We start from the raw sequence: 27,371 nt of genomic DNA on the forward strand, positions 1-27,371 counted from the left end.
AGGTACTGTCTAGCATAAGTTTTATGTAGCACAGCGCCATGTTCTCCTTGCAATACCCTATATACCCTCCTATCTGTACTGGTAGCTGGAAACCAAAATGTCGCAATAATCCATATCAGGATTAGTGGCTTGCACAGCAAGGTTAATCATTCTGTTTTGCTGGGCCCAGAAGGGCTTTTTGTTATAGAATAACAAGATTAACTTTGAGTAATTTGTTGCTAAATAAGGCTTCGGTATTGAGAGAGATGATGGGACTTGGTAGAGCTGGCGATTATGAAACTCTTGATTAAACTACATGTTGAATTTATGTTAGCCATTTCTGCTGAAATAGATCACTCTGCACAGGTGCACATTCTTTTCCTAAATGTAATCAGTAGGGACAGTAAGTTATACTTCATTTTTTTTATTTTTAATCAAGTCAGTGTCAAGTCAGTAGAAGAAAACGCTCTACTATAAGACCTGTTCTTGCAATTAAGATACTATTTTAGGGGCCTGTGCAAATAAAATACAATTGTATTTGCTATATAAAAGCGTGACATTATTTAAAGCTAACATTGCCTGCTTAACTGCCAACTTGAAGGAATTGTAGCTAAGAATTCCATTAGCGATATATCAATTGTGCAGTTCTGAAAGAAACACATGATACAGCAAACATGTATTTTCATTAAATTAGGTTAACAGTTTGTTTCCATGCCTTACTCTCAGGAAATCTGTTACTATTTCACTTGCTAGCCGATTTCATTAGCATTATCTTGGTCAAAGCATGTTACATAGGGGTTACAGCAAGTGCAACATCCTGTATAGCTGCAATGAAAATACAACCAAAATACAGTCCAGTTGAATTTTCAAAAATAATTGTACAGACACGCTGTAGGAATTAAAAGGTTTATTTCTATTTCAGAGAGATGCATAAAGTATCCAAAACATTTCAGTCTTTGTACACAAGCCATGCAAGATACCCCCATTTATAAAAAAAGACAAGTGATCCCAAATTAGGATTTGGATTAGAATGATACAAAAGTGTAAAATCCATGCAACAAGTATTAGTTGTTGTTTTTCAACTTCGAAAATCCAGACAATCATTAAAACAAGACATCTTAAACCAGATTGGTGTTAAAAATCAAGCAGAGTTCATGTATGCAGTTCTGCTTTCCAATAACTAAAAGGGTTACAGCAGTGTACAAGACAGTTGTATCTGAAGTGGAATCTTTCATTTAACTATATATATATATATATATATATATATATATATATATATATATATATATATATATATATATATAATATAATTTTTATAAAACAATTGAAAAACTGCTGTCTATTGACCAGGAACTTTCCAACAATTTGAGCTCATTTTCAGAAATTAATTACCTACACATTTGTATACTTTCAATTTTAATTTTGAATGATATTTGTATTTTTTATTGTTCTGGCCTATTGTTCATTAGCAGTCAAAAGGTGCCTTTTTGTCAGCCAATTGCACAGTGTGCAAGGGCACAAGCAACAATTAAATAGATGGGTGTCATTTAAGACATTTTCATCTGGAGGTGGGCATTGCTTACTATTAGGTTAATGTTATCATGTTACTAACACTATTTAGACATAAAAAAAATGGAAGCAAAATGGTGATGTATAAGATATTGTTAGAAAAAAAAAATATCGTAATTTATGGGTAAAAAAAAAAATCACTGCTAGGACTAACTTAATGATGAAATACTAAATAGTGAATCAAAGTTTCTGATCACTGAAAAATTGACGGTGGTGGTTTTTGTGATGGCATGTAAATGTTATTTTATTCATAGCCATAATTTATTCTGTTTCAATAAGCAATTAACTGATGTACCAAAGTCTTGAAAATCCAAATGGATGTAAAAGAAGGGCTTCCATGCTTAATTTCTAGTTTGTAACTTTTCAGAGAGATCTGTTGTTAGTGCCAGTTAAGACAAAAGGCACATGCCATATTGAGCCATATTGAGCAAGTTTTTTTAAAACCTGTATTTAGCTTACTATGCATACATGACAAGCAGCAAACTGGTTTTGCAACAAAATATTGTTTGTTCACACTATATTCTAAAGGCCCACTTTTTTTTAGTTTATTAACCGTTAACAAAAGTTGTTCATTTTGAGCTAAAGGTTCTACATTAAGATCTTTATAAACAAATGTTACGGATTCTGTTCCCTGTTGGTGAGACGAGCTAAAAAGCTCTATAACCACAAATGCCTTGCTTTTCTGCATTGTGTTTAAGACCAATAAAAACTTGATTTTGTTTGCTAAACATTACTACAGTAACAATTTGAAGATTTCAAATATATGATCGACAGGTTATTGATTATCCATAGGACTCTGATGTTTGCAGTTTTAGCTGGTATATTATACATTAACTAAGGCTGCATCCACACTGGACAGTGACGCAAGCAAAGTCGCTGAATGTCAATCCACACAGACATGACTTGGAAACAATCCAAAAGAGTGGGAATAAATACATGACCCCACCCGTGCTTTCCCATTAGACGTACTAGAGATGGGCTGTCCCATTACAAAACGAGTTTGTTTTGATAAAAGGTTACCACTCTGACCTCCGGCAACTCTGTTGTAAAATCTATAGATCAGAGTTATTGAACATCTCTATATAGTTTTATTTATTAGTAGTAATTGTACAGTTGTAGTCGTAGTATTTTTTTCTTCTTCTTCGTGGTACCAGTAGTAGTCATAGTCTAATTTGAATCCTGGTACATCTCCAGCTGTCAGAAGACAGTCAGACAACAATAGTATAGTTGAACTTATATTTTCAACAAAATTATTTTATTGTTATATGTAAGCAATAAGGTATGACAGGGTGTTGGGATATATTCTAATATCCACACGCCCCAGGTGCGTTGCAAGTCACAAGGCAATAATAATAATAATAATAATAATAATAATAATAATATGTGCAGGTCATCATTTACTTTTAGTTTTTCCTTTTAAAACAGACTGGTGAACTTGACAGAAAATGCTTTATAAATATGGCTCAATCTTCAAAACTATGTATAAGCTTGGTAATGTTGGGATGTGTCAAATAAAATACAAAACTTGTTGCTGACTTTGAAAAATGACACAAAAAATACATTGTAAAACAAAGCCAGCAAAAGTGCATTTTTCATTTAAATGCTGGATATGTAGACTCCATGTATGGTCTGGTTTGTTTTTGTTTATTAATAAACCTATTTTTATGCAATTTGCATAAATCTGAAAGAAAATGTCTCGGTACTACTAAACGTACCACCTGCAAGCCACCCATGTCTAAGTCTTTGTAGTCATTCAATTTCCAATCATACAATAATAGATACTGCTGCACCTCAAATTAACTTTTTGTCATCCACAATAGGCGTGACGTGTTTAGAGGCGCGTGTTTGGCGTGCGTCAAGGGTGTTAACCTTGCTTCCGATTGGTCGCACGACAAACAAAAAAAAAATAGAAACCGATTCTATTTTAGCGACATGAAATTCTCAAAGCTACGTCGTTCGCGTCGCTCACTGTTGGTGTGGATACTCCCATTTGACTGTAGTGACTTCTAAATTATTCACGTGTCCAGTGTAGATACGGCTTAACAATTAACAGAAAAATAAATTACGTACATTAACATGTTCTTTAGGTTGTTAATAGTTCATAGGCAGCCCTTAAAATAAAGCATGACCGATTTTCTTTTTCAAATGGTTAAACTACTGTTCGATTCAGTAAAGAGCACAAACATGAAACAACAAGTATGCAAAATTTAAGTACAGTTCTGCAAACTGGATTAAATGCACAGAGTAGACAGGAAGCCTTTAATATTACACATCTATACATAACAACTTGTGTTTATTACACTGCTGCTGCACTAAAATGGATGTTTTCTATTATAAACAGGGCTTCAAGTTTTCAGTTTCAAATCGAAAATATCCAAAAAACAAACCCCCGAAGACCTACTTAGAAAATGTGTTTATTTTTTTTAAACCGATAAACTTGGCTAAATATTTAAATAATGCACTATTCTTTCAACATAAAGAAAACCTCTTTCAGAAGGCAATGCAGTGTGGAAAAACACTGCTACTGACCAATCATCTATTTTTGTGGACCTACGTAATACACTCAGAGTGACTTGTGACTGGTGGTGAAAAAAAACAAAACAATTATGTAAACAAACATACAGGCTGCAATAGGTTACTTTTCACTTTTCAAAATGCATCTACAGCTATGGCCAAAAGTTTAGCATCTCCTAGAATTTAAGGATTGAGACAATTTAAAAAACAAAACAAACAAACAAACAAACTATATGAACATATTCAGATATTTTATTTAACAACATGTACTCAAAGAAACTACAAAATTATATTTTGTCACATTTTTCAATTTGTCCGTTTTTCATTAAGTATATGGAAAACTACAAACTATGTTAACCTAACATTATTCAGAAGGTTTCATTCGACTTAATGAAGAAAAAATTGTTAATTCTACAGGGTGATGCAACACTTTTGGCCATAGCTGTACATTGCCTGAATCCTAAATGTGAATATCCTTATCAATACAGTAAGTTAACCTTTGTATATGCATTAGTAAAACATACATATAATTTATTACAGAAACTGAAAATTAATGGAATTGAGTGGTGTTCATTTAGAATAACCAAAAACAATTTTGCCAAATAAGAAATCCTGCACATTGACAACTTTGTCATTTCAGTTTCAACAATGAATTTTAAAAGGAAATTTTGGTATATATATATATAATATATATAATATATATTATATATATATATTATATATATATAAAGTCATATGCAGGGGAAAATAGGGGTCCACTTGTACTGGCAATACTCCAGGGTATTACCAAACTTGTGTTAACCACTAGACACATGTAAGCATGTTCTGTCTCTTTACATTATCAAGTGTGCCAGTGGACTGTAATTTCTCCCAGGACAGTCTAAATGTCTTACAACACCTCTGGTTCAGAACAGGCCCTATACGTAAATGCTGACAGACACTGTAAATTTCATAGTAGACACTCATTCAAAAGTTGGTCATCTAAACCAGACAGCTGCTGCAGGCCCAAACAATACCCTATGACAAGTGAAATGAAGTATTAACAGAGATGTATTAATGTCATTTTAAAAAATGTCCCTTGTGCAGATTCAGCCAAACTGCTGCTGTGACTGTGCAAGGGTATTCATGGCTATGCTGCAGTAAGATTTCAACTCTATTCCATAATATCCTTTTTAGTAGTTCAGCCAATCAGAGGTCAGTAGGGAAAACACATTAGATTATCATGACCTATTTACAGTATGGAATAGTAAAAATTACATGCAAAATTATTAACAGTACAGTGTAGATAATAAAAAAAAATATACTTTTGGGCTACAACCCTGTCGACCAATAGAAACTATAAACAGAGAAGATAAACTTGGTTTTAAAGCAGTTTTAAGAGATCCAATCTCAAACACATACTCCTTTCACCGTTGTTCTTCTGGCTGCTTGGGTACAACACAGCAATAAGTCTGTGCTAAGAAACCATTAAGAGCTTTAGCGTAGTGGCTCATTAACTTTATTATCAAATTTTTATATAAAATGGACAGATGATAATTATATGAAGACAAATAGTTACAGCAGTAACCAGACTGCTTAGAATGATCCCAAGGTGAAACTGAGGATGCTTTTAAAAAAAAATAAAAAAATCCAGCCAGTCCTTACTAACAAGAATTCTTTATTATTAACCACACCCAAGATTATTTTTATTACAGGGCCATTTTATGATAGTGAGATTTATGTTCCTCCCCCTCCATGCAACCAATCGCATCATTTACATTGCTTGCACAGAGAAATGTATTCTTTATAATACTGTGCTATATGGAAACTTTCTTTTTTTTTGCCAATAGAAAAGAAAAAAAGGTTTAGATCAGGGTTTATTGAAACATCCTCTTATTGCTCCATAGGAAAAAAGAGTTCAAAATCAGTGTAATCAAAGATGATAATAAAGAATACTGTTCCAAAAAATGTATTAGAAGACTACATCAAACCTGCATCAAGTTTATTCCAGTTCATTTAACACTTACTGTACAGTGTCTTTTTCACTGTACAATAAGAGTTAAATGAAAACTTGTTGTAAAACTGAAAGCACAGTACAGAGGTCACATTTAACAGGGTACAAACCAAGTAGTGGCTCAGCCATTTACGAGGACAAACAAGTCACATCATTTAACAGATCTGACTTTCAATAATAATTCTCATACAATTTAGATTTATTATGGCTCTATACAAAGAATTATTCCTGCAAGTAAATAAGCAATGAGGTTATGCACTAGCATGAATACATAACACATTGTTTTATTAAATTAAAAAGGTCTGACCCCTCACCACATCAATTCTGTATGGTTCAGTGAAACAGAGTAAGTCTTTGCACCAGGTTAAAAAGTAAAGCTGTGAAAATAAGTTCCAATATGTTCCAACAAAATCCTGCATTACTGTATTACTTTATGGATGTGTGGGGTGACAGGCACATTGGTACAGATCAGCTGCATAATATAATGAAACAAAATGCAATTCAAGCAGTCTATGGATGTCCAAGGTTACCAATATTTACCCCAGATTCAAAACACCTGTAGCAAATCAGATCAACTTCTTAAAACATGCAGCAGTTTTTGAATGCTGCTGTCACCTTTCAACAAGGATTAGAATGCCAACTAAAGTTCAGTTGTCATACTGCCATCACTTCCCCACACAAAAGGGTCCATCGTGCAATTACATGCCCACAGCATAAAAGAAAAGCAGTAAAAGCAACATTAAAAATATTCACTTACAGATTGACGTCCTGAATTAAATATTCACTGACAGATTTGACTACCTAAAACCTGAATTTATTATTTTTGTAGTATTAAATTTAAAATATTAAACCGCAACAGCCAGTCGCCTGCCTGTCTACTACCACCCCACCCCCCCACCCCCCTCTCACACACACACACATGCACAAACACAATGCTACGTTTGGCACAGCAAACTAATAACACTTGAGTTTAACTTTTCTTTTTCGTCAATCTATGGATTAATGTTTTAGCTTAAGGCACAGGTGTTCCTACCTATAGCCATACAGATTATATATTAAACTTACTGGAATGCTTACACTATATACAAATGACAAGTTGCATCTCAGTGTACCTCATGCTTTCCTTTTTGTTTAATTTATTTTAGCTGTAATAGAAGTGCTTGAAGGCAGAACCCTGGATTTTGAGGTGTAAAGGCAGTGTTGTCATAATTGGGAAGTCCACCTCTTCACAGAGAACTTATCTGTCTATAAAAAGACCAGTTTCATAACTCATATTATGATCCAGGTCTTTAAAAGGCAGATTAAGCTATACATTGATAATGTCTTTACTGCTCCATTTTTAAAGCAAATTTCAATGGTTTCACAGGATTGAGTGCACAAGATTCAGAAGAAGCACACTTGAATGTCCGATACCAGTTGCCCTTCCCTGACAGACAGAAAAGTTTCTCCTTCCCTTATTTATTCCTGGCAAGTCTGTCGTGCTTCCCCAGACTAGGACAGCGCACCGTTTCAGATCGCCGTGGTGTCTCCATAATCCTTATTCCATCGGACAAAAGCATCCAAGGTCTGCGGGCTGACGCTGTGCTTTATTTTCTTCAGGGATTCCACAAAATCGCGCAACTTTATATTTCTCATCTAAATAAAAAGCAACATGTCAAATTAGCATAATTTGATGTTGGTTCATAGTGAATTTAGATGTTGGATCATAGTGAGCCAACATCTAAATTCCAGGAATGTCCTGTCCCTGTGAGGAAAGCTATTACATTAGAGCACCAGTACAGTCATTTCTAAAGGCATTTTTTTATTAATGCTAATTGTTACATAACACCTTGATCACTCAGTTGGCATTGCATTTATAGAGCAGATGAAACTCATTAGTTCATATGAAAATCAATGATAGATTAATCTCTATATACACACACAGCAGTATACCATAAAGCACATACCTCGTTAGCAGACATGTTCTTAACTTGTTCTGGTTTGAGTTCTGTTGACAAAATACATACAAAAGCTATTATATTTAAAAGTATAAAACCAATTCATTTAAAATGGTTAATGAACACAGAATGCACCTTTTTCTAATAGTAGAGACCAACCCTGACATTAATATTGCTGCTTACCTCTAATAGGACCCAGAGCAGCATCTTTTGCTAATGCAGTTAGGTCGCTCCCTGAATAACCCTCTGCCATTCTACAAAAGGATTGTACATTCACAAGTTAAAATTATAAGCTCAATACTACACAAGAGTTTTAGGCAAGCATAAAGGGTTATTTTTTTTCTACAAAAGGACATGTAAATATTGCAACCTTTACAGAACACCAACTATAGGTAAAAAAAAAAAAGGCCTGGGCAACTATTTTCCCATGGTACAGTGTACTTTCAAGGTCAGTAAGCTAAAAATCAGACCAATTTGACCAACACCATATATACATTTTATTTATTTTACATAGACAAAGACATTTTCACCCCAGTCTCAAGAATATGAGCATGTTCATTTTCTACTTGGCTCCAAGTTTCATTTACGTTATGACAGAGTATATCATTTGAGGTTAATGAAGTATTATTTCCTAAAAGCACAGGGCTACACATACAGCATATCCACTATAGTAAAGGTAATCATAGGAACATTACAATTTAAAAATGTGTGTTGGTTTAACTCATTAACGTATGCAAACTAAGAATCATGCTAGTGTTGACTTGCCTGGATAATTGTACCAGTTCTTTTTGGCTTAGTGGGTTTCCGTGTTTGCCAAGGAGGTTTTTCAGTAGCTTAAAACGGGTCTTAAAAAAAAATAAAAATAAAATAAAAAATCACCACACACATTAAAACAAAATGAAGCTTTTAATAGTTGAACAGGTTTAGTAATTAAACACATGGTAAATAATAAAAGTATGTAACTTTGCAAAAATTAATTCACGGCACACAAAGAAAGTCTGAAACAAGTCTAGAAAGTCAATCAACATTTCCAATTATCAAATGCATATTATTATGCCGTAAGTGTAATGAAGGGTGACAATAGAATTCAAAAAGGCCAGACACTTTATACATCTAAAATATACTCTTAAAAGTTTACCTCTTCACTTGGCAAAGCCACATACACCCTTTTTGCAAATCGCCTGCAAAAAACATTACATTTTTTAAAATTAGATATTACTAAGAATTGTTTTTTGTTTTTGTTTACTGTACAAGCAGAACAAGACACACTTATATAATTCAGATGACAACAAAGGGATCACAATGCAGCCTATTTCACCAAAAAGTATTTGTAGCTCTAAAAATAAACATAGTGGGTTATGTTTATAATGACCTAAATGGTGGGGATCCTTACATTGATGTGTATATGATTTTTTTAGCTGCAGTACATGACTGACTGGATGTACCGTGTAACCAAAGAACATCCAATGGAGGTTTGTAGAGGTTCACATTGTAATTACAAAAAATAAAGAAATATACTATGGCTGATTTAAATAGTGATATTAAAACTTTAAAATTCTCAGGATCTCAAAACTGTGATTTTTGTAAGTTACTGTGATTACTAAACACAAGATCTGGGTACAGTAACATGACATTGTCTGGAAGAAAGACCTGACAGTTTAAATAACTTACTCAACTGCCTTATTAATTTGACTAATGCAGTTACTTGTAAGGAAATATAACTACACAACAATGAAAAACAACCAATAGTCAGAAGACTGTTTTGGCTTTTAGCCACGTGGTCATGCATCAATAAAGATTACAACCCAAAATATATTACCATATTTAAAAAAAAAACAAACACAGTAGCCACACTGAACATGTGCTTGTACAGTTGCAAAACAGATGGAAATAAAGACTCCCATTGCATAGCAGTTTGATCAGTTCTTGATTTTACAATGAGTTTAATAAGAAACACCTAAGCTTGTTACCTATAAACAGGCTAATCAAGTTTTTAGTACAACCTAGAATGGGTGAAACTGCGAAGCAATAGGAGTCTTAATTCCATCCTTGTGTAATGTGGTAAACATGTAATTGCTAACAAAGTTATGGAAACGTGTGTTTAGTTAAACTGTGTCTCTAAAATGAAAGCACTGCAGCTTTTCTTTAAAAATAAATCTATGCTGAATCTCCTTCAATGTAACTGTTACTTGAACCAAACAAAAGTGATCAGTAAAACAGTCAGACAGTGCCCTCTGGAGACAGAACTGTATAGCTACAGCTAGAAGAAACCCATGTGATATATTTACTTAGATTCTACAGCAAGATGATTGATCATTGAGAAATGCATTTTTAGATCGCTTAAAAGCATTTATTAACAGCATTTAAGATAAAGTATCACTTGCATTTACATCTCAAAATATAATTGGGATTCATGAATATTCAATAAATCTTAAAAATCAACTTTATCTTACACTGTATACCGGTACCTGAAACTAAGCTAAATAAGATATACTAGATTTCAAAAAAACGTGCTCACATTTTGGAAACTGCCTTTAAGACTTTTTGCACATAAACTCATACTGCCTTACAATGATAAAAATACTGTACCTGAGTACAGCCTCATCCAATTCCTGAGGTCTATTAGTTGCTCCCATTACCAAAACTCTGTCATCTCCAATGGACTGAACCTGCATATATATTAGAAAATAGGGCATCTATTATGAAGCTGTACCTTTGCCAAAAATAATCAATTACACAATAAAATAAAAAAAAATCAGTTAACACTGCCAGCTACATATATTTATTTATTTTAACAAAAGGGAGACAACATCTCCGATAGAATTGTCTGAGATCAAGTCAAAATATATGCGTGTAAAAGTATCTGAAGTACCATAAAATGGTTTCTGAAATGTGTCAGGAACCATGGCTTAGAGTAAGAAAGAGTAGCGTACAACATCCCCATGTGTTGCTACAACTGTTGAAATAATGTACTTGTCATTTTTCCTTCCATTGTTAACATCCTGACAACTTTTTACACTTGGAACTTTAAAGTGCAATGGGGTTTGAGATCTGTCCTCTAACAGTGCAGGAACAGCGATATAAAAAAAAAAGTGCTCTGGCTTTTCTTTTCATGGATCATTATTCCTGTGTTACCCATGTGGGCAGCAATCCTTACACTATTAGTGTACTAGGGCCTCTATTTTGAAAACAGCTTTGAAACTGACTTTATAAGGTAGAAGTGTAAAAAGTTGTCAGGACGTCAACAATGAACAGAAATTACAGGTGCATTATTTAAACAGTTGAGGCAACACATGGGGAAGTGTAATGCTATAAATTTTTCAGAACCCCATTACTTACTCTTTAAACAAATGTGGTCACAAAACATAAGATTGAGGTTCACTGACTTTTTCTTGTTTAATACCCATGATCAAGCTTGATTTACACATTCAGAGAATACATGTGTGTACAAATATGAAGCCAACATCTCAATAACATTTGGTCTGTGTCATTCAGAAACCAAAATCAAATGGCAACAAAATGGCAGCCAAAAAAAGGTGATGTAATATTGTGAACAAATTTTTACTTCTATATTTTAATCAGTATTAAATTTCAATTAACATTTTATATAAACTTCTATTTATATTATCACGCAATTCTGGCTCTAAGGATCAGCCTTGATTTGACCTCCCCAGCACATCAGCATGCACAACCTCTGAATGAATTTTGTTATTTGATTTGAATTAATATATATATATACATATATTATATTATATATATATATATATATATATATATATATATATATATATATATATATATATATATATATATATATATATATATATATATATATATATATATATATATATATATATATATTTTTTTTTTTTTTGAGTTAATTAGCTCATTCTTTTCTGTTGAGTCCCGCTGGCATAATTGTGTTCAGTCTATTTATCCATTTACTTTCTTTTATTCTGCTATATGCCACATTGTCTAATTTTAGCTGTTCTAATACTACAAACTTTACATCATTTATGCCATCTCCTTGACTGGTGAAGTGCTGTACTATTGGTTCACTCATTTTTTCAATTTTTAAATTAATAAAAGGTGGTTATCAATTATTTTTCCAGTCTCTCCAACATGTTTATTTCATTTTTCACCGGCTATTCCATAAACAACATTGCTATTTCTAAAGTAGGTATTAGTTTTTAGTGGATATGTGTTCTTCTTATGTTTAATTATATTTTTACTTTTGTCCATGTATTTACACACTTGACATGTACTAGTGCAAGCATTTGTAGACCCTACTCTGTCAATTATTCTTTTGACATTTATCTATCCACTTTATATCATTATTGCTGTGCAGGTATACTCTGCGATATAAAGCGGGTTTCATGTTTGCCTATGACAGCACGTTACGAGTGCGAGAAAAAAAGAAATAGAACTACCTGTGAACTAAACAAATGCATACATGTTCACTACAGGGAAAATACGTTTTGTATCATTAACTAGAATGAATCAGTTTGTGTATCTAAAAAAAGGCATGAATTGTCAACTGGTAGGGGCTATCAATTAGGTGTTGCACTTGGTGGGGGTTTTTTGTGCGCACTTGTATAATACAAAAAACTGACAGAACATACATTTATACATCACAATTAAAAACAGGAATAAACAAAAGGGCTTTAGAACATACTATTTGTAAACCAAATAGTGTATCTTAAATGGAGTTTAAAACATTGTATAAGACTGTGTTAAAATAAGAAAAATTTGGTGACATTGGTGTTTTGTAACTGAACTTTATCCCATTAAGACCACCCATGCAGCATTTGACAGGCTGCACAAAATGTCAGTTTATCAAAATCGAGACTATTATTGGTTGTTAGTTGCGCTGGAAATTAATTATATTCTATGGTTACTTCGTAAAGCCCGGCCATGTAGCATTTGACAGGCTGCACAACGTGAGAATAAGTGGGTTTGTGAGATGATATTAAGAGGCTAGTGGTTTTTGAAAAGTCAGGATAATAGTACGATATTAAGCGAGGTGACAGAAAAACAGGTTCATCTGTACATGCCTTGGAGATAACAATGTTAAAGCTTTGTTAAAGTTCTAATGCTACTTACCCCATCAAATTCTATTAAAAATTCAGTTTTTAATCGTCGACTTGCATCGTGTTCACCTTCTCTTCTCTCACATAAAAGGCTATCAATTTCATCTGTGCAGACAAGATAAAAAACACAAACAACAAATTATTCAGGTAACTGGATTCACAATAAAAACTTTAAAAATTACGTATTAAGAAAATACATATTGACCCTCCGACCCATACAATAAATAGTGTGCAAAATAAAATTGATTCTATTAAGTGGCAGTTAATGCTATTAAAACCAATTGCTCTAATCTGTAGAAATTGCAGAACCCTAAAGAAGATTCTTATTTCAATGTAGTACACATATTTTGCTCATTAGCTAGAGAAAGGATTTGGAGGCTTCAGATACTGCACTTTTGCGACAAAAACAAAGCTGTATAAGGCCTCTAGAGGACACTATCTCATAAATGGATTTTCAAACCAGTTACAAAACAAGCAGTGTAGATCTTTAGCTGAAAAGAATATGACAAATAAGGAAAATGCTTAACATGGCACACTCTGTTTAAATTATATTAAATAATTAATGTATATATTAGCTCAGTTAAAGATTTACTAAATGCTATCCACACCAAGATAACATTCATTTTGCTTCCTTTGAGTGACAGTGTTGTTTGTTTTTGTGTATTCTTTTAGGAGCAGATGGATGCTTTGTAGCATTAAAATCAAACACAATACAACAATGCAATCTAAATTCCAATAAACTAAATCAAAGTCTCAGCTTTTTTACAGTTTGCATTTATTAAAAGCTCTGTACATTTACAGCTTGCAAATGTGGCTACTTGTCCTTTTCCTACTTGTTCCCATTAACGGCAGACCTGGAGTCAGTTATAATTACAATCACAGCAGAACTATTTGCTCTATGAATGTGTAATTGAACGGTAGTGGCTCAATCATATGTTAGAATTACAACTGTAACTGACCCAGGTTTGACTGACGGAAATGTCAAGTCACCTTTAATATTAACGGCACTCCTGAAGGCCACTGTCTGTAGTCCCAAACATATTAAACCCCTGTTAAATGACCTCTCTAAGGCGGCCCACATGCTGTGGGTTTTTCTTTGTTTTCACAAACCCTCCAAAGCCAATAACCATCATGTGTCATTTACCAGACTACACATTTATATGAAAATATTTAGAAAAACAGGCAGTTCTATTTACTTGTGGATCATCAAATTACACAGCAAACACCAAAACTGGGGGGGGGGGACAAAAATAAGCCAAGCCTTACCAATGAAAATAATGGAGGGCTGAAGCTCTCTAGCTACTGCAAAGAGTGCTCTCACTAGCTTTTCCCCTTCTCCCACCTGAAGTAGACAAAAGATCACAGAACAGAAATCAGCACCATAAAAAAAATTTAAGATTATAATGTAAATGCACTTGGCATACTAAAAGCAGTCATACCATCTCTTACTGCTTCTGATATTCCCAGACAATACTGAACCAATAATATGATTTTAACATTACATTACAGCATCTCCTCCCTAAACTCTAAAAAATGTATATATATCTTTGATTAATTAGATCGTGTTAATGATCGTTAATCACATATCTTATAAGTAACATACAATACTGAATAGTAGACAGAAGAGTTAGCCGTCAGTAATATGTGAACTTCAGGGTTCTCCCCAGGAATTCTGTACAGCCGGGAGACAGAACCTTATAGCCGCGAGCACTTTTAACAGAAAAATAAAACTTGCCTTTTTTATCTTAAATATATAATACGACAAAGAATTTGAATAACCTGTTGTCTTTCATTGACTATCTGGTTGTGCTTCTTTATGTTCTACATTTTCTTTTTCATTAATATTTATTATGGTAAATAACCGTCCTTATTTAGGCACTCTACCATCTGACTGGGGAAAGATATCGTTGGGTTATTGGAGTTCACAGAAAAAAACAGAAACCTTTTCACTTCCTTTTTAGCTTAATTATTTTTCCCTATGTTAAGTTTTCAGGCCATTTTGTTAATGCATGTTTTTAACTTGAATATGAACCCCCAATATCTCTCACAAGCACCTGGGTACATATTTTTATGATCACGATAGGAATACATTTTTTTTGTGCATATGTATAGCTATTATGTACTATAGCACCTTACAGTACAACAATACCACAACAAAAGGACAGAATGACAATACCCGAAAATAATCTTAATATGTTTATAATAAAACAGCCTGTGCAAATCTAGTATTAGGAGGTGGAATGCGCCGATCATCAGCTTATTTTGAAAACCACACACTCATTGTCACTATTTTTGCTTTGAAAATAAAATTGGTCATTTTTAACATTTTACTCTCTCGATGTGCTTAATACAGAAAATCTGCCCTTTCGACTCTCTGACTGGTTAAATGTTGTGTCAAGACGTAACACAGCGGTCATGTGGTTCCAAGAGGGTTTTCTGGGGGGTTTTTTTCACCCTGCAATGCGCAAGTGATCTAGTCTGTAGGAAGAGCAATCAATGTTTATTGTTAAAGGCACAGTAGCATCTGCAAGACAGGCGGATCAGGTTTTTTCAACCGGGCGGCAAAAGCCACTTCGCTGGGCGGTCCGCCTGGCTGAAAAGGCTTGGGGAGAACCCTGAACTTGAATAACTTATGCTTAATAAATACTGAAATCACCCACAAGACAAAATAAAACTATCAACTGTTTACTAAATCTCGAACAATTTGGAAATCTAACGTCCCAGGACAAAGCTTAGAATGGTTGGATGCGACTGCACCATTTTCTTTTTTTAAAATGACTTACATATTTGGAAGTCAAGCTGGCAGCACTTATGTTAAAAAATGTAGCATTGGATTCCATGGCTACAGCTTTGGCCTGAAGAATAAAAAAACAAAATGTAGGTTTAGAGATCAGCTGAAGCAATACCACATATTACATTTACATTCACTGTAACGGAGATCTAGAAAACTTCATCAAATTGAGATGAGGATTAATTAGGGCTATAGTTCTTCAACTAGGTTACACATCATTTCAGTATCATCCTGGAAGAACTTTCTAATTTGTGTTAAATGCAGCTCCTCTCAAAAAGTAAATATGAATACATAATTTATACCATACAATATTCAACCATTTTTCCGTTAATCAACCCCACATACCCAATGACAAAAGTCTCAAATGTAAAAATCTACTGTAAACAATATTTTGTTTCAAACCCTAATATCTTTACAAAGATGTTCATAATAAATAGCTTTTAATTTTATTTGTTAAAGGGGCGGGTTGTTATAGCAGTAGAATATCTGCACAAAACTGATTAACTGAAAAAGACCTGCAAGACAGCTTACAGAAGAAAACAGAAGTATCTGAAGTCACCATCTCCTTCATCAATGTCAGCATGGCACGAACAACACTTCTCTGGATATCCATGTGGTATAAGGAAATAGGACTCTGATACAGTGTAATGTTAACACTGTCCCATTTGTTTGCTCAACAGAGCCGACAGTAAAACCTTGGGGCTACCCTGATTTGTAGGCCAGACGTAATACAGAACAGTGACACTGCAATAGATCTCCTTGCATCTCATGCAAGTGCACTGAAGCGCCAAGCTACAGGAGCAGCCCTGCTGATTTCGAAGCAGAGTTTTCATTTTCACAGCCCTACAAATTATTGGGTTTCACATTCAGTGCAACGGTGAAGTAATTATGTGCCACAGACATTATTTATTTACTACACAAAGCATAAAAATAAAAATATGCTCAAGTGTTTTTATCAGAACTGTTCCTTATAAAATACAAGAATTTGGCATAAAGGAAGTATTATGTGCTCCAGTCAATAGAAAGATGGTTTCCTATGAATTAGTACAGGAGTCCTACAAAGTACAGGAGTGTAATTGAAATGCTCCTACCACACACAGTCCTTACCAGCATAGTTTTTCCGTTTCCCGGAGGACCGAAGAGCAGTAGTCCACGAGCAGGAGCCCGGAGTCCTGTAAACAACTGAGCAAAACAAATAATACTGTAACACTGATTATATCCCATTACACTATGGAACACAATTTTTGTTCCTGGGTAGTAAGTGTTATTTCCTAATTGCTTATGCCTCAAAAGTAAAGAAAATGGCTATTATTCCCCACAAACTTTGCTTTTGTGACCAGGACAGTGATATTTTGAAATGTACCTATTTCCAATGAGAAAACGGTCTTTTCGTTCACATAAAGTCTGAAAAAAACAACATATGAATCCAAATTAACATGTATTTATACTAAAGTAATACAAAAATGACTACAAAAGATTTAGAAGTGAGTAGTTTTTCGAGATTTACGATTATACTGTAAATCATTTTCACGAATCAGCCCCCAAATGTAGTCTCCCATCATGTTCTCATTATACTGTCCTTGGCAGCGGCGTTCAAAGTCCAGTATATCCTGGTGGAAGCGCTCGCCTTGCTCCTCCGAGTACGCTCCCATGTTCTCCTTGAATTTATCAAGATGAGCATCAAGGATATGGACTTTGAGGGACATCCTACAGCCCACTGTGCCGTAGTTCTTCACCAGAGTCTCAACCAGCTCCACATAGTTTTCGGCCTTGTGATTGCCCAGGAAGCCCCGAACCACTGCGACAAAGCTGTTCCAAGCTGCTTTCTCCTTACTAGTGAGCTTCTTGGGGAATTCATTGCACTCCAGGATCTTCTTTATCTGTGGTCCGACGAAGACACCGGCTTTGACCTTTGCCTCAGACAGCTTAGGGACGAAGTCTTGAAGGCACTTGAAGGCTGCAGACTCCTTATCTAGAGCTCTGACAAATTGTTTCATAAGGCCCAATTTGATGTGCAGTGGTGGCATCAGCACCTTCCGGGGGTCCACCAGTGGCTCCCACTTGACGTTGTTCCTCCCCACAGAGAACTCGGTCCGCTGTGGCCAGTCCCGCCTGTGGTAGTGCGCCTTGGTGTCCCTGCTGTCCCAAAGGCAAAGATAGCAGGGAAACTTGGTAAAACCGCCTTGGAGACCCATCAGGAATGCCACCATTGCAGCCTCTTGATGCCATCTCAGAAAAATGTAGATATGTATCCACTTAGGCAGCTGGAACTAAACTGAACTGGTGGGCTTAAGGCCCCTCTATTTATGCTACTATTTATATTACTGGAAAGTTCTAGAAGTTACTCCAAGTTTACTCAGCACTGAATCTATCTGGAATGTTCTGGAAAATAGGTAAATTTCGAAATATCACTGTCCTGGTCACAAAAGCAAAGTTTGTGGGGAATAATAGCCATTTTCTATACTTTTGAAGCATAAACAATTAGGAAATAACACTTACTACCCAGGAACCAAAAAAAAACAAATTGTTACACAGTGTTAGAGGTTCAGCTGTAATTGCATTCTACAGGAATGTTTCCTTGACCATGATGTGAAATCACCTTAAATGTTACTAAGCTAGCCACAAGAATTTATATCATTAAAATGGGTTTAGAGTCTTCAACTTTCCTTCAAATTAATATTTACAAATATCCCTTTAGTTGGTAAAGTAAAAAAACAAACAAAAAAAATGCTTTGAAATGAATGTCTCTGATGCGACTGAACTGTAGAAGTACTTACTTCTGGTCTAAGAGCAGGAAGGATGACAATTTCCTGAAGTGCCTGCTTGGCAAGGTCCTGTCCTGCAATGTCATCAAACCGGACAGATGCTCCACTACAAGAGACAGGAAAAAAAAAAAAAAACACACCGGCCGCAGCAACATTAACAATTAACCACAATCACAGCTCTCTCTCTAGATAGACAGAGATAGATAGAGGATTACACACATACATAAAAAACCACCCTGGCACCTGGCGCAATGTTCGTTATATCAGGTTGTTCAGTATAATAGGGGTTGGCAAGTCACTATATCAGAATAATGAAGAAACACCCAAACTGAATTTAACATCTATACACTATACAGCAGTTCTTTCAAGACAACTTCACATTGATCCACATTTAAACTGTATATTTTAAAGAAAACAGTAAAGAAATGAAATAAAAAGTACACTTACATGCTGAATACAGTAATTACATGCCCTCTCTCTTGAAAAACAATCCAGCGTAGATTGCTTCATATATTTCATGCTTTTCTCAATCTTGTAGCGCCTCATGCCTGTTGCCATGTTTGCAGTTTGTGTGAAAATAGCACCAGTTGCATACGTCACACGATTCGCACTACAATAGGTTATCTATGAATCAGCCTTATCCTCGAATTAACCTACCAAGGTGTTTGTTTTCACTGAGAGAACAACACATTCACACTGGAGAAAGTTCAGTGTCAGTCACTTTTTATCCGGTTAAAAGTGATTGTTCTAATAGGGCTAATTTCCATTGAAAATAACGGTTCTTGCTGCTTGGATCATTAAAAAAAGGGGGTTAGTGTGTGTGTGTGTGTGTGTGTGTGTGTGTGTGTGTGTGTGTGTGTGTGTGTGTGTGTGTATATATATATATATATATATATATATATATATATATATATATATATATATATATATATATATATATATATATATATATATCGCTAGCCCGACATTACGGGACAACCAAAAAAAAAATCTGTCGGACAACGTGATTTCTTTTGGCTGCTTGCTGACTGGCAATCCATTTTTTTACTCTATAACAAGATAACGTTCTGTGCTTTAAATCAAGCAGTGGTTTCTCAATCGTGATTCCGCTCACAGATCATCCCGGTAAAACAAGTTTAGAGGGATCAATGTTTTTGATTGGTAATGCTTGAGTGATTTCCGGGGTGACATACACGTAGATAAACTATTTACATCCTCGCTGTAAGCCTTCTATACGACTAAATACTGATTAAAAAGAAAAAAAGAAAAAAAAAAAAATCTAACTGCTGCCGATGTTGGCTCATACAGCTCTATGCAACCAGCACGACAAAGGATTTTATTTATTTATTTATTCTTAAATAAGGAACCAAGATTTCAATTAATATTTGCAATTGAAACATAACAGAAACTTTGCTGATGTGCTTTTTTGGGGGAGGGGGAAAATAATGTTAACAACATGTGAACCTTGGTGAGTAGAGTACAGTAGTTTGTAATTCCAGTCTGTAACTTTGTTTAAAAAAATCATAGGAGGGTTTGGGGGGTAGGTTGTACTGTGTTCTTCAATGAATAGGATATAGCCAGAATACTCGATCCAGCATACCACAAACAGGTACTGTACTTGTAATTCTACTTTTAGTCACAGTCTCATTTTTATTATTATTAGTGGCAGTAGTGACAAATGCTGTGAGAAAGAAAAATCAAAGAATAAAACAGTACTAATATTATTAATATAGCTAATGCCTTTATCCAAAGTGACTTCCTTAACTTACATTGCTTACATTGTTCGTTTTGGTTTGTCCTTTTACTATAGCGAAAAAGGCTTTGGATCCAAACAGGGTTGTTATAGCGAGGGTGTACTGCATTTAGTATTTGACTTGTATGTTTAATATACAACACTTGCACATTTGAATATATAATGTGTGCACATTTGTTATTTCATTTTTGTTATTTTTCACCTCCCACAGTGTTCAACATTTAACAGAGGGTATAAAGAAGTTTCGATCAGAATCCAATATCATCCCTTACAAAAAAGTAACATACTGCAAGTATACTTGTGCCAAAATGGTCTGGTTTTAGTATACTACTGGTACCATTATACTATTCTATTTTGGCACAAGTATACTTGCAGTATACAACTTTGTATATAGTTCTCAAATATTGGACATCTTCGCTTTTTAATACCTACCTTGTCTCTTGCTAGATATGCAACTCAGATTCTGACAAATACTTTTAGAAAACCAGGAGCAACTTCTGCTCTGGATCAAAAAGCTATAATGCTCTGCAGCTGCCCGCCAATGTGGATAACTATCGGAAAAACTAGTAGAAAATAACTAAAAAAGTCTGGGAAAAACAAATGGAAGTCTGGAAAAAGTATGGAATTTTGATGTTGAAAAAGTGTATGAACCCTAAGATAATGTACCTAAATTGAGTACAGTGTAGTTTGTAAAAAACACAGTCCATAGGTCAATTATGGGAAACAACCATTTTTTTGGACAACCAAATGTTTACAATGGACTGCCCAAAATTTTACGAGCCCTGCGTATGTGTAGGCATATGCGTATGCTTTTTTGTTTTATTAGAGCTATACGACTAAATACGTGTTTTCCTTTTTGCCTGCATGGATACAAAACTTAAATAAATGTAAATATGATATTATAATATTCGATTTTGACATAGTATGTTCGCTATGACAATTCAAAACAAAATATTGCTGTTGTATGATCGTTTAAAAGCTAAATCCACCTCCGCATTATCACAATTATCCTGGTATTTTTGATCAGAGTAATCCTGATCTCCTGATTGCAACACTTAAATCATGTATAAAGAGTGCGATTGGATTACCAAAACGAAATCTGGATCACAGTAATCCCGATAGCATTTTGATGTTTTGAAAAACCCAAATTGCAGAATATAATCCAGATCAAAATGCGGAAATCCGATTACCAAAGTTTTGAAAAAAATCAGCCCCTGCAGATTATTGTGGAAGGATTATATCACTCAATTTGAAGGCAATAATCAGCCAAACTAGTGTACAGAAATTAGCAGGCTCAACTAGTCCAAGCATTAGAAGCAATTCCTAGATAAAAAAACAGCATTCTCTTGGGTGTGTTAGCAGCTTTGTTATACAGACCCAAAACATGAGAAGTACATGCATGCCCATCATGTATCTAATGGCAACAGCACTCACCTATCCACTATTTCATTAAGGATCAGGTTAGCTAGCTTGCTATCCACATTCTTGAAATTCCTCAAATCCTTCTTTCTACGAGGAACAGCTGTTGGAGTCGGAGGTTTGTTGTTTGGTCTGTTGACTGCTTTCGCTACAGGGCCCTTAAAATAAATAAATAAAAAATATATTTGTTTCATCATATTGATATTTTTTTGTAATTATGGTAGAAAGAATTACAGGCTCCAATACATAAAACTACTCAAAATGCATGCTAAGGGCCAGCAATAAACGAAGTAAGGCAAAGCCAGTAGGGTAGTGAGGAGGAATGATTTGGACATGCGGATCTCTCAACTCATGGTGTGTGAGGAACCTCCTCTTGCACGCTTGCATATTTATAGATCTCCTCTTGTTACAAACACACACATCAGCCAACAATTATGCTGGCTTTTTGGAAATTATATATGTGTAACACGGCAGGGAGGGGGTTAATATCCTCCCTGCCAAAAACATGTGCGAATGCACATTAGTGTTAATCCCCTGCACCTGGCTATTATTGTAAATGACAGCCAGATGCAGGGTATTTTAGGAAAGCAGCCAGTCTGTTCAAGGCTGCTGCTGTGTGGATGGCCCGGTTGATGGTGCTTTCAACCGTTAGAAAAAAAAAAAAAAAAAAAAAGGTATTGTGTGAAAACCTTTTGTGTGTGTTTTGTTGTGTTAGTTTTTTATAACAGATAAAGAACCTAGCTGTCCTGTGTTAGTTAGGTTCCTGTTTGTTCAGTTAGTGCTCCAGTGGGGGCTAGATGTTTATTTTTGTTTATTTTGTGTTATTAAAAGTGCACGCAAGCGCTGGAATTTCCATTTCTGTGTCCTGGGTCCTGTTTTAAGGGGCAGCGAACCAGTGCGAGTTGCGATCTATCACAATATATATAAATAAAGGGCAGTTTCAGCTTAAACCTGGGAAATCAATGAATGCCATGCCTGTTTTCTGCTAACATACATGTAAACAGTATTTCACAATAAAAAGAAAAAGGGATGAAGAGCACCTTGCTAGCACTGGAAGGCTGTGCTGGTGACCTGGAAGTGTTTGAGGATGGGCCACTGTAGCTGGGCGAGCGATGATGACCAGGAAGTCCTGTAGATGTATTTTTTGGTACATTTTTTGATCGTGGGAGCGAGTGGCTGGAGTGGATTAAAGGATCCTTCTTTTTGGGAATTGCTCCACTTTCTATGAAGGAAATAAGACTTTCAGATTTGTTTTCATGATGTAATATAACTAACACACATAGAATGTATAACAAAAAAAAAAAAAAAAAAAAAAAGCAAAATCAGTATCTACATAAAAATATCCCAATAAGCGACTGACCCAATTAAAAAAAAAAAAAAAAGAGGCATTTCAGCTGACCTAAAAAGAAACTTAATGACATCAAACTATGATTAAATGTTAAACACAAAAACAATTGGTTTACAATTGTATGGCACAACAACTTTCTTTGCAACAGCAGCCTGAGAAACCACAGAAGAGTTCCTTCAAGAGTTCAACGTGGTTTACGCAGTCACAGGGTAATCATGTACTCACTGCACTGTTCTACACAAACCTGTCTTTCTCTGAAAAGCGATCTCTGTTCATCATTTGAAAACACTGTATCCCAATTAAACAAAGCGACGTCCCAATTAAAACAACAAACAGCATTGGGAAGAGCTGTCTCCCAGAGTTATATCCCATTTAAGCGGAAATCCAGATTATCAGTATCCCAATTAGGCGGCGCCGACTGCACTGCTATTTAAACCCAGTCTTCTTTGAACAGGGACATTCACACCATTTTATAATAACCTTATCTTAACCTTCATTCCATTCAGCATATGATCAGGGGATTAAAACAGAAATGTCTGCCCACTGATATACACTAAATCACATTGTTTTAAAATCTGTGTATTTATTCTATGTCAGCCTTGAAGATTAATATCCAAGGCTAGAAATAGGACACAACATGCCTTGTCAGCAAGTGCTATTAATCCTTGTAGAGTTGATCAATCTATAGGTATAGTACATTTGAAATTCCATACATACATTGAACTAGCACTATATATTTAGCATTCTAAAATATATATGGTCATACATACATTATGGATACATATAGCGTCTGAACTAAAGGACTCCTCTTATTGCACATCTCCTTGTCCGCTATTGAAAGAAATCCTTACAATATATCATACACACATTACAGCATACTGGGCTCTGATTCCAGGAAATGTGCTTGAATAGTTCCCCTACTTCACCTCCAGCTACCAAAATGTAACTTAGTTCATCATTTGTACATGCAGGGGGAAAAAGCAATCTAAAACCATTTTCCATGAGCTGCTGACCATAAGTCGTTCTAACCGACAGTATTTAATAAAAAAAATTAATTAAAAAAAAAAAAAAAAAAAAAAAATTATGTAGAAACTGCAAGAGAGAACTACGACTCAAGTCAAAATAACTGAATTATTTACAAGTCTTTCCCGGCATCCCTATTTGTGCTTTTTACAGACTGCATTGCGCTCTGTAAATTAAAAACTTAGCTGTTAATTTGGCAGAAGTGACAGTTTAGGTATTATTTAGACATAGAAAGACACTGAATTGATCAATTCCTTTCAATTTAAAAGAAGTGCTAATCAAGGTTGTAAAATCTTTTTTCTTAACTCTGATGCACCAAATGTGCTGCACAAATTGTGTAGTGTTTCCAGACCTCAAGGTGACTAATTTATACAAACAAGAGCAAAATACAGCATGCTTCCTACGAGAAGCAAGACAGCCGTATTTTGTGTTTTATATTGTTTATATGAGTGTGTGGTGGTACACGAAGTGTGGGTTATGTAGCACAGATGATGTAAAATGTATATTTGTATTTAGGCACAGGGATTGCACAGTCATCTTACGTGCAGATTAAAGTGTGTATTTGTATGGGAGCACTGGGAGTGCACAATTTGTTCACGTGCAGACTGTGCTGAGATTCAACTGAACGACTGATTAGCAATCTAGTCTCAGCACAGCTGCATAAAAGAGGGAGCTCAGTGTGGAGAGAACGTGAGAGTCGTGAGAAACAAAAATAAAAAAGTAAAAACAATGCTATTCGTGCTGGAAGCACCAGCACAATACTTGTTTTGGGGTTTGTGTTCATGGTTTCGGTCAACTTGTCATTTTGTTTTGAGTTTGGCGTTTTGTCAAACCTTTTACTTATTTTTACAATAAACCGACACGCAACACATTCACTCATCGTTCTGTGTCCTGCATTTCTTGGCCGGACGTCGCCACACAACCCAGCCTATTCACACAGCCCTAGTAGGTTATTTTCTCACACTACAAAAATATAAAAATCAGAAGGGATTTAAATTTGGATACATAATATATCAATGTAATATATCAATTTGCTCAACCAATTTTTAACACTGAATTAGAGAACACTCTAGTATTAAAAGACGTCAGAATTTGTTAATACGAGAGAGATGAATAAAATCAACCCACGAGCCCCGCTATAACACAGAGCTCATTTCCATTTTGATATGTGAAGATAGCAACCTAATGCAGCTCATAATCACTGTTGCCGCTGCACTGGAATCAATTTCTTTTAAAACATGGAATGCCTTTTGTCAAGCGTTCGATTAATTTCGGAAAATGTAAGGATAAGCAATAATGCTGTATTTTAAAATATGACAGTAGATTATAATATTGCATTTTAATGTGCACATTTAAGAGATGTAACTAATATATTCTAAAGCTGTTTAAATATGTGAAACTCAAATAATGTAGTCTAGAATTTCAGTCAATTTATTTTTCTATAAAATTAATGCTGCGACTTTGAGCAAAAAATCTGGTATGTCTGGTTGGGTTGAGTTGCACCATATGCTACCTATGTTCTGTGTAACTGCTAGCTGCATTTAAGCAAAAAGGATTGCACAAGAGCAGACTGTAAAGTACATTCAGTTAAGATACATGTGGTAACCAGACTTACTGGAATGGCAGAGATGGACAGACCAACAGCCCCCATACAGAAGGAGATTATTAAATATTAAATTCTTTATGCTAAAGAAGGTTTTATTGCAATTGGAAAAGTAGTTCTCATATTTACTGAAAACACTTTTCAGTGTTTACATGACTTGGAATAGATAATCCAATAAAAAATGTAATATGTTCATTTGTAGAAAAGGTCTTCTCTTTTCATAAAAAGTAAGGCATTGACGCACACGCAGTAGTGAGGAGAAAGGGAACAGATTGTCCATGTACAATATACATTAGAGTAACTGATGGCTACATTCACAGTATGCAAAAAGGCTTGTTTGAATAAGACTGTAAAGTACACTCAAAATACAATAATACTGTGTGTGATTAATGTATTGTTTATGTAACCACTCTGAATGCCAACAGCTATCTCAATAAAAATTCTTGTTCATCTGAGCTACAGACAAACTTTTTTGCCTTGCAGCTCCTAGGCCAAAAAAAAAAAATGACTAAATCCAATTGCTGGGTGCCACTTTTGGAGCAATTTGGTTGCTACCATGTTGAACTGCTTTAAATACAACAACAACGTATGACAACAGATTTAGTGATTCTAAAACAGGAACTTAATGTTTGTTGCTGTATTTTACTAAATGGTTCATCTATGCAGCTGATGACTGCAATTAACTCTGCACGTTTATATTTTAGATCATTTCCAAACCATTATTTTACTTGAACACAATCCGAGAGCTAAATTTAGTGAATGGCATTTTTTCTACTGCAATCAAGAAAGCTGCATTACATTTCATTTTTAATTCCCTAAATTATTTTTCTCAGCAGTCACTGCTATCTGTGTCCAGGTAGGTGTACACTTCTCAATTACAATCTAAAGCATTTCTATGGTTTCTGTTTCCACCATTTTTCAAATGGTCAGTTTTGATAAATAAACACAATTTTCCCTGTCTTGAATTGCAACGACTGCATTTTTGGCTGGAGATATCAGCTCATCATCTAACTAGGGAAGCTGTTGCGCAATTAAATCATCTTCAACCTCCTGATGTTAAACAACCACCAAATCTATTCTGTCTGGGATAGATGGGGCTGCTGAAGAAGATGGGGGGGGGGGGGGGGGGGGACAAAAAAAACCCAGTTTTGTGTTGACTAACTATTTACATATGGTACGATTTGACTAGCAAAAGAGAACACTGGTTTATTAGAGTTAACAAAGAACTTTTTCCAGCTTGGTAACCTTTTCACTTCATTATTTTGGGGAGTTGTTGAATTCTTGACCTTTTTGCTGTCAGCCCTTCATTATAATTATTTTAGATTATTATCGTCCTTCTCACACTTCTGTTTGAAACGTGATACTGTATGCTGACTTTTTTTAGTTCACCACAGAGCAGGGACAGTGTGACCATTCCCCCACAGGCATGCCACGGGCCTGCCCTGAATGGGATTAATTGAGCAATTCTGTCTCCATACCCAACTGACAGTTTTTGAGCTGCAAATGTGTCTAGTCCCCATTCAGTTATTCTCAATAGGGTCTCTGTTTTACTGTGATGTGGAAGGCTTGTGCATTAACATACTGCAC

The 27,371-nt window shown here is 35.0% G+C and overlaps 1 protein-coding gene across 3 annotated transcripts in view; it reads right to left on the reverse strand.

Annotated features, from left to right (window-relative positions):
• Positions 1 to 6,947: 6,947 nt before the first annotated feature.
• LOC121316090 (spastin-like) overlaps positions 6,948 to 27,371 on the reverse strand; it is a 39,465-nt gene continuing 19,041 nt past the window's right edge. For all 3 annotated transcript variants that reach the window (XM_041250858.1, XM_041250856.1, XM_041250857.1), the window contains 13 exons: positions 22,851 to 23,032; positions 21,826 to 21,968; positions 18,651 to 18,744; positions 16,981 to 17,055; positions 15,866 to 15,937; positions 14,349 to 14,424; positions 13,096 to 13,187; positions 10,582 to 10,661; positions 9,131 to 9,173; positions 8,758 to 8,837; positions 8,176 to 8,246; positions 8,002 to 8,042; positions 6,948 to 7,690 (listed from right to left, as the gene is read on the reverse strand). In XM_041250858.1, the coding sequence (XP_041106792.1) occupies positions 7,565 to 7,690; positions 8,002 to 8,042; positions 8,176 to 8,246; positions 8,758 to 8,837; positions 9,131 to 9,173; positions 10,582 to 10,661; positions 13,096 to 13,187; positions 14,349 to 14,424; positions 15,866 to 15,937; positions 16,981 to 17,055; positions 18,651 to 18,744; positions 21,826 to 21,968; positions 22,851 to 23,032 (1,175 nt within the window). In that variant the 3' untranslated portion in view covers positions 6,948 to 7,564. The remainder of the gene's footprint in view (positions 7,691 to 8,001; positions 8,043 to 8,175; positions 8,247 to 8,757; positions 8,838 to 9,130; positions 9,174 to 10,581; positions 10,662 to 13,095; positions 13,188 to 14,348; positions 14,425 to 15,865; positions 15,938 to 16,980; positions 17,056 to 18,650; positions 18,745 to 21,825; positions 21,969 to 22,850; positions 23,033 to 27,371) is intronic.

The sequence above is a fragment of the Polyodon spathula genome, chromosome 5 (assembly GCF_017654505.1).
Source record: "Polyodon spathula isolate WHYD16114869_AA chromosome 5, ASM1765450v1, whole genome shotgun sequence".
In the NCBI taxonomy this organism is placed as follows: domain Eukaryota; kingdom Metazoa; phylum Chordata; class Actinopteri; order Acipenseriformes; family Polyodontidae; genus Polyodon; species Polyodon spathula.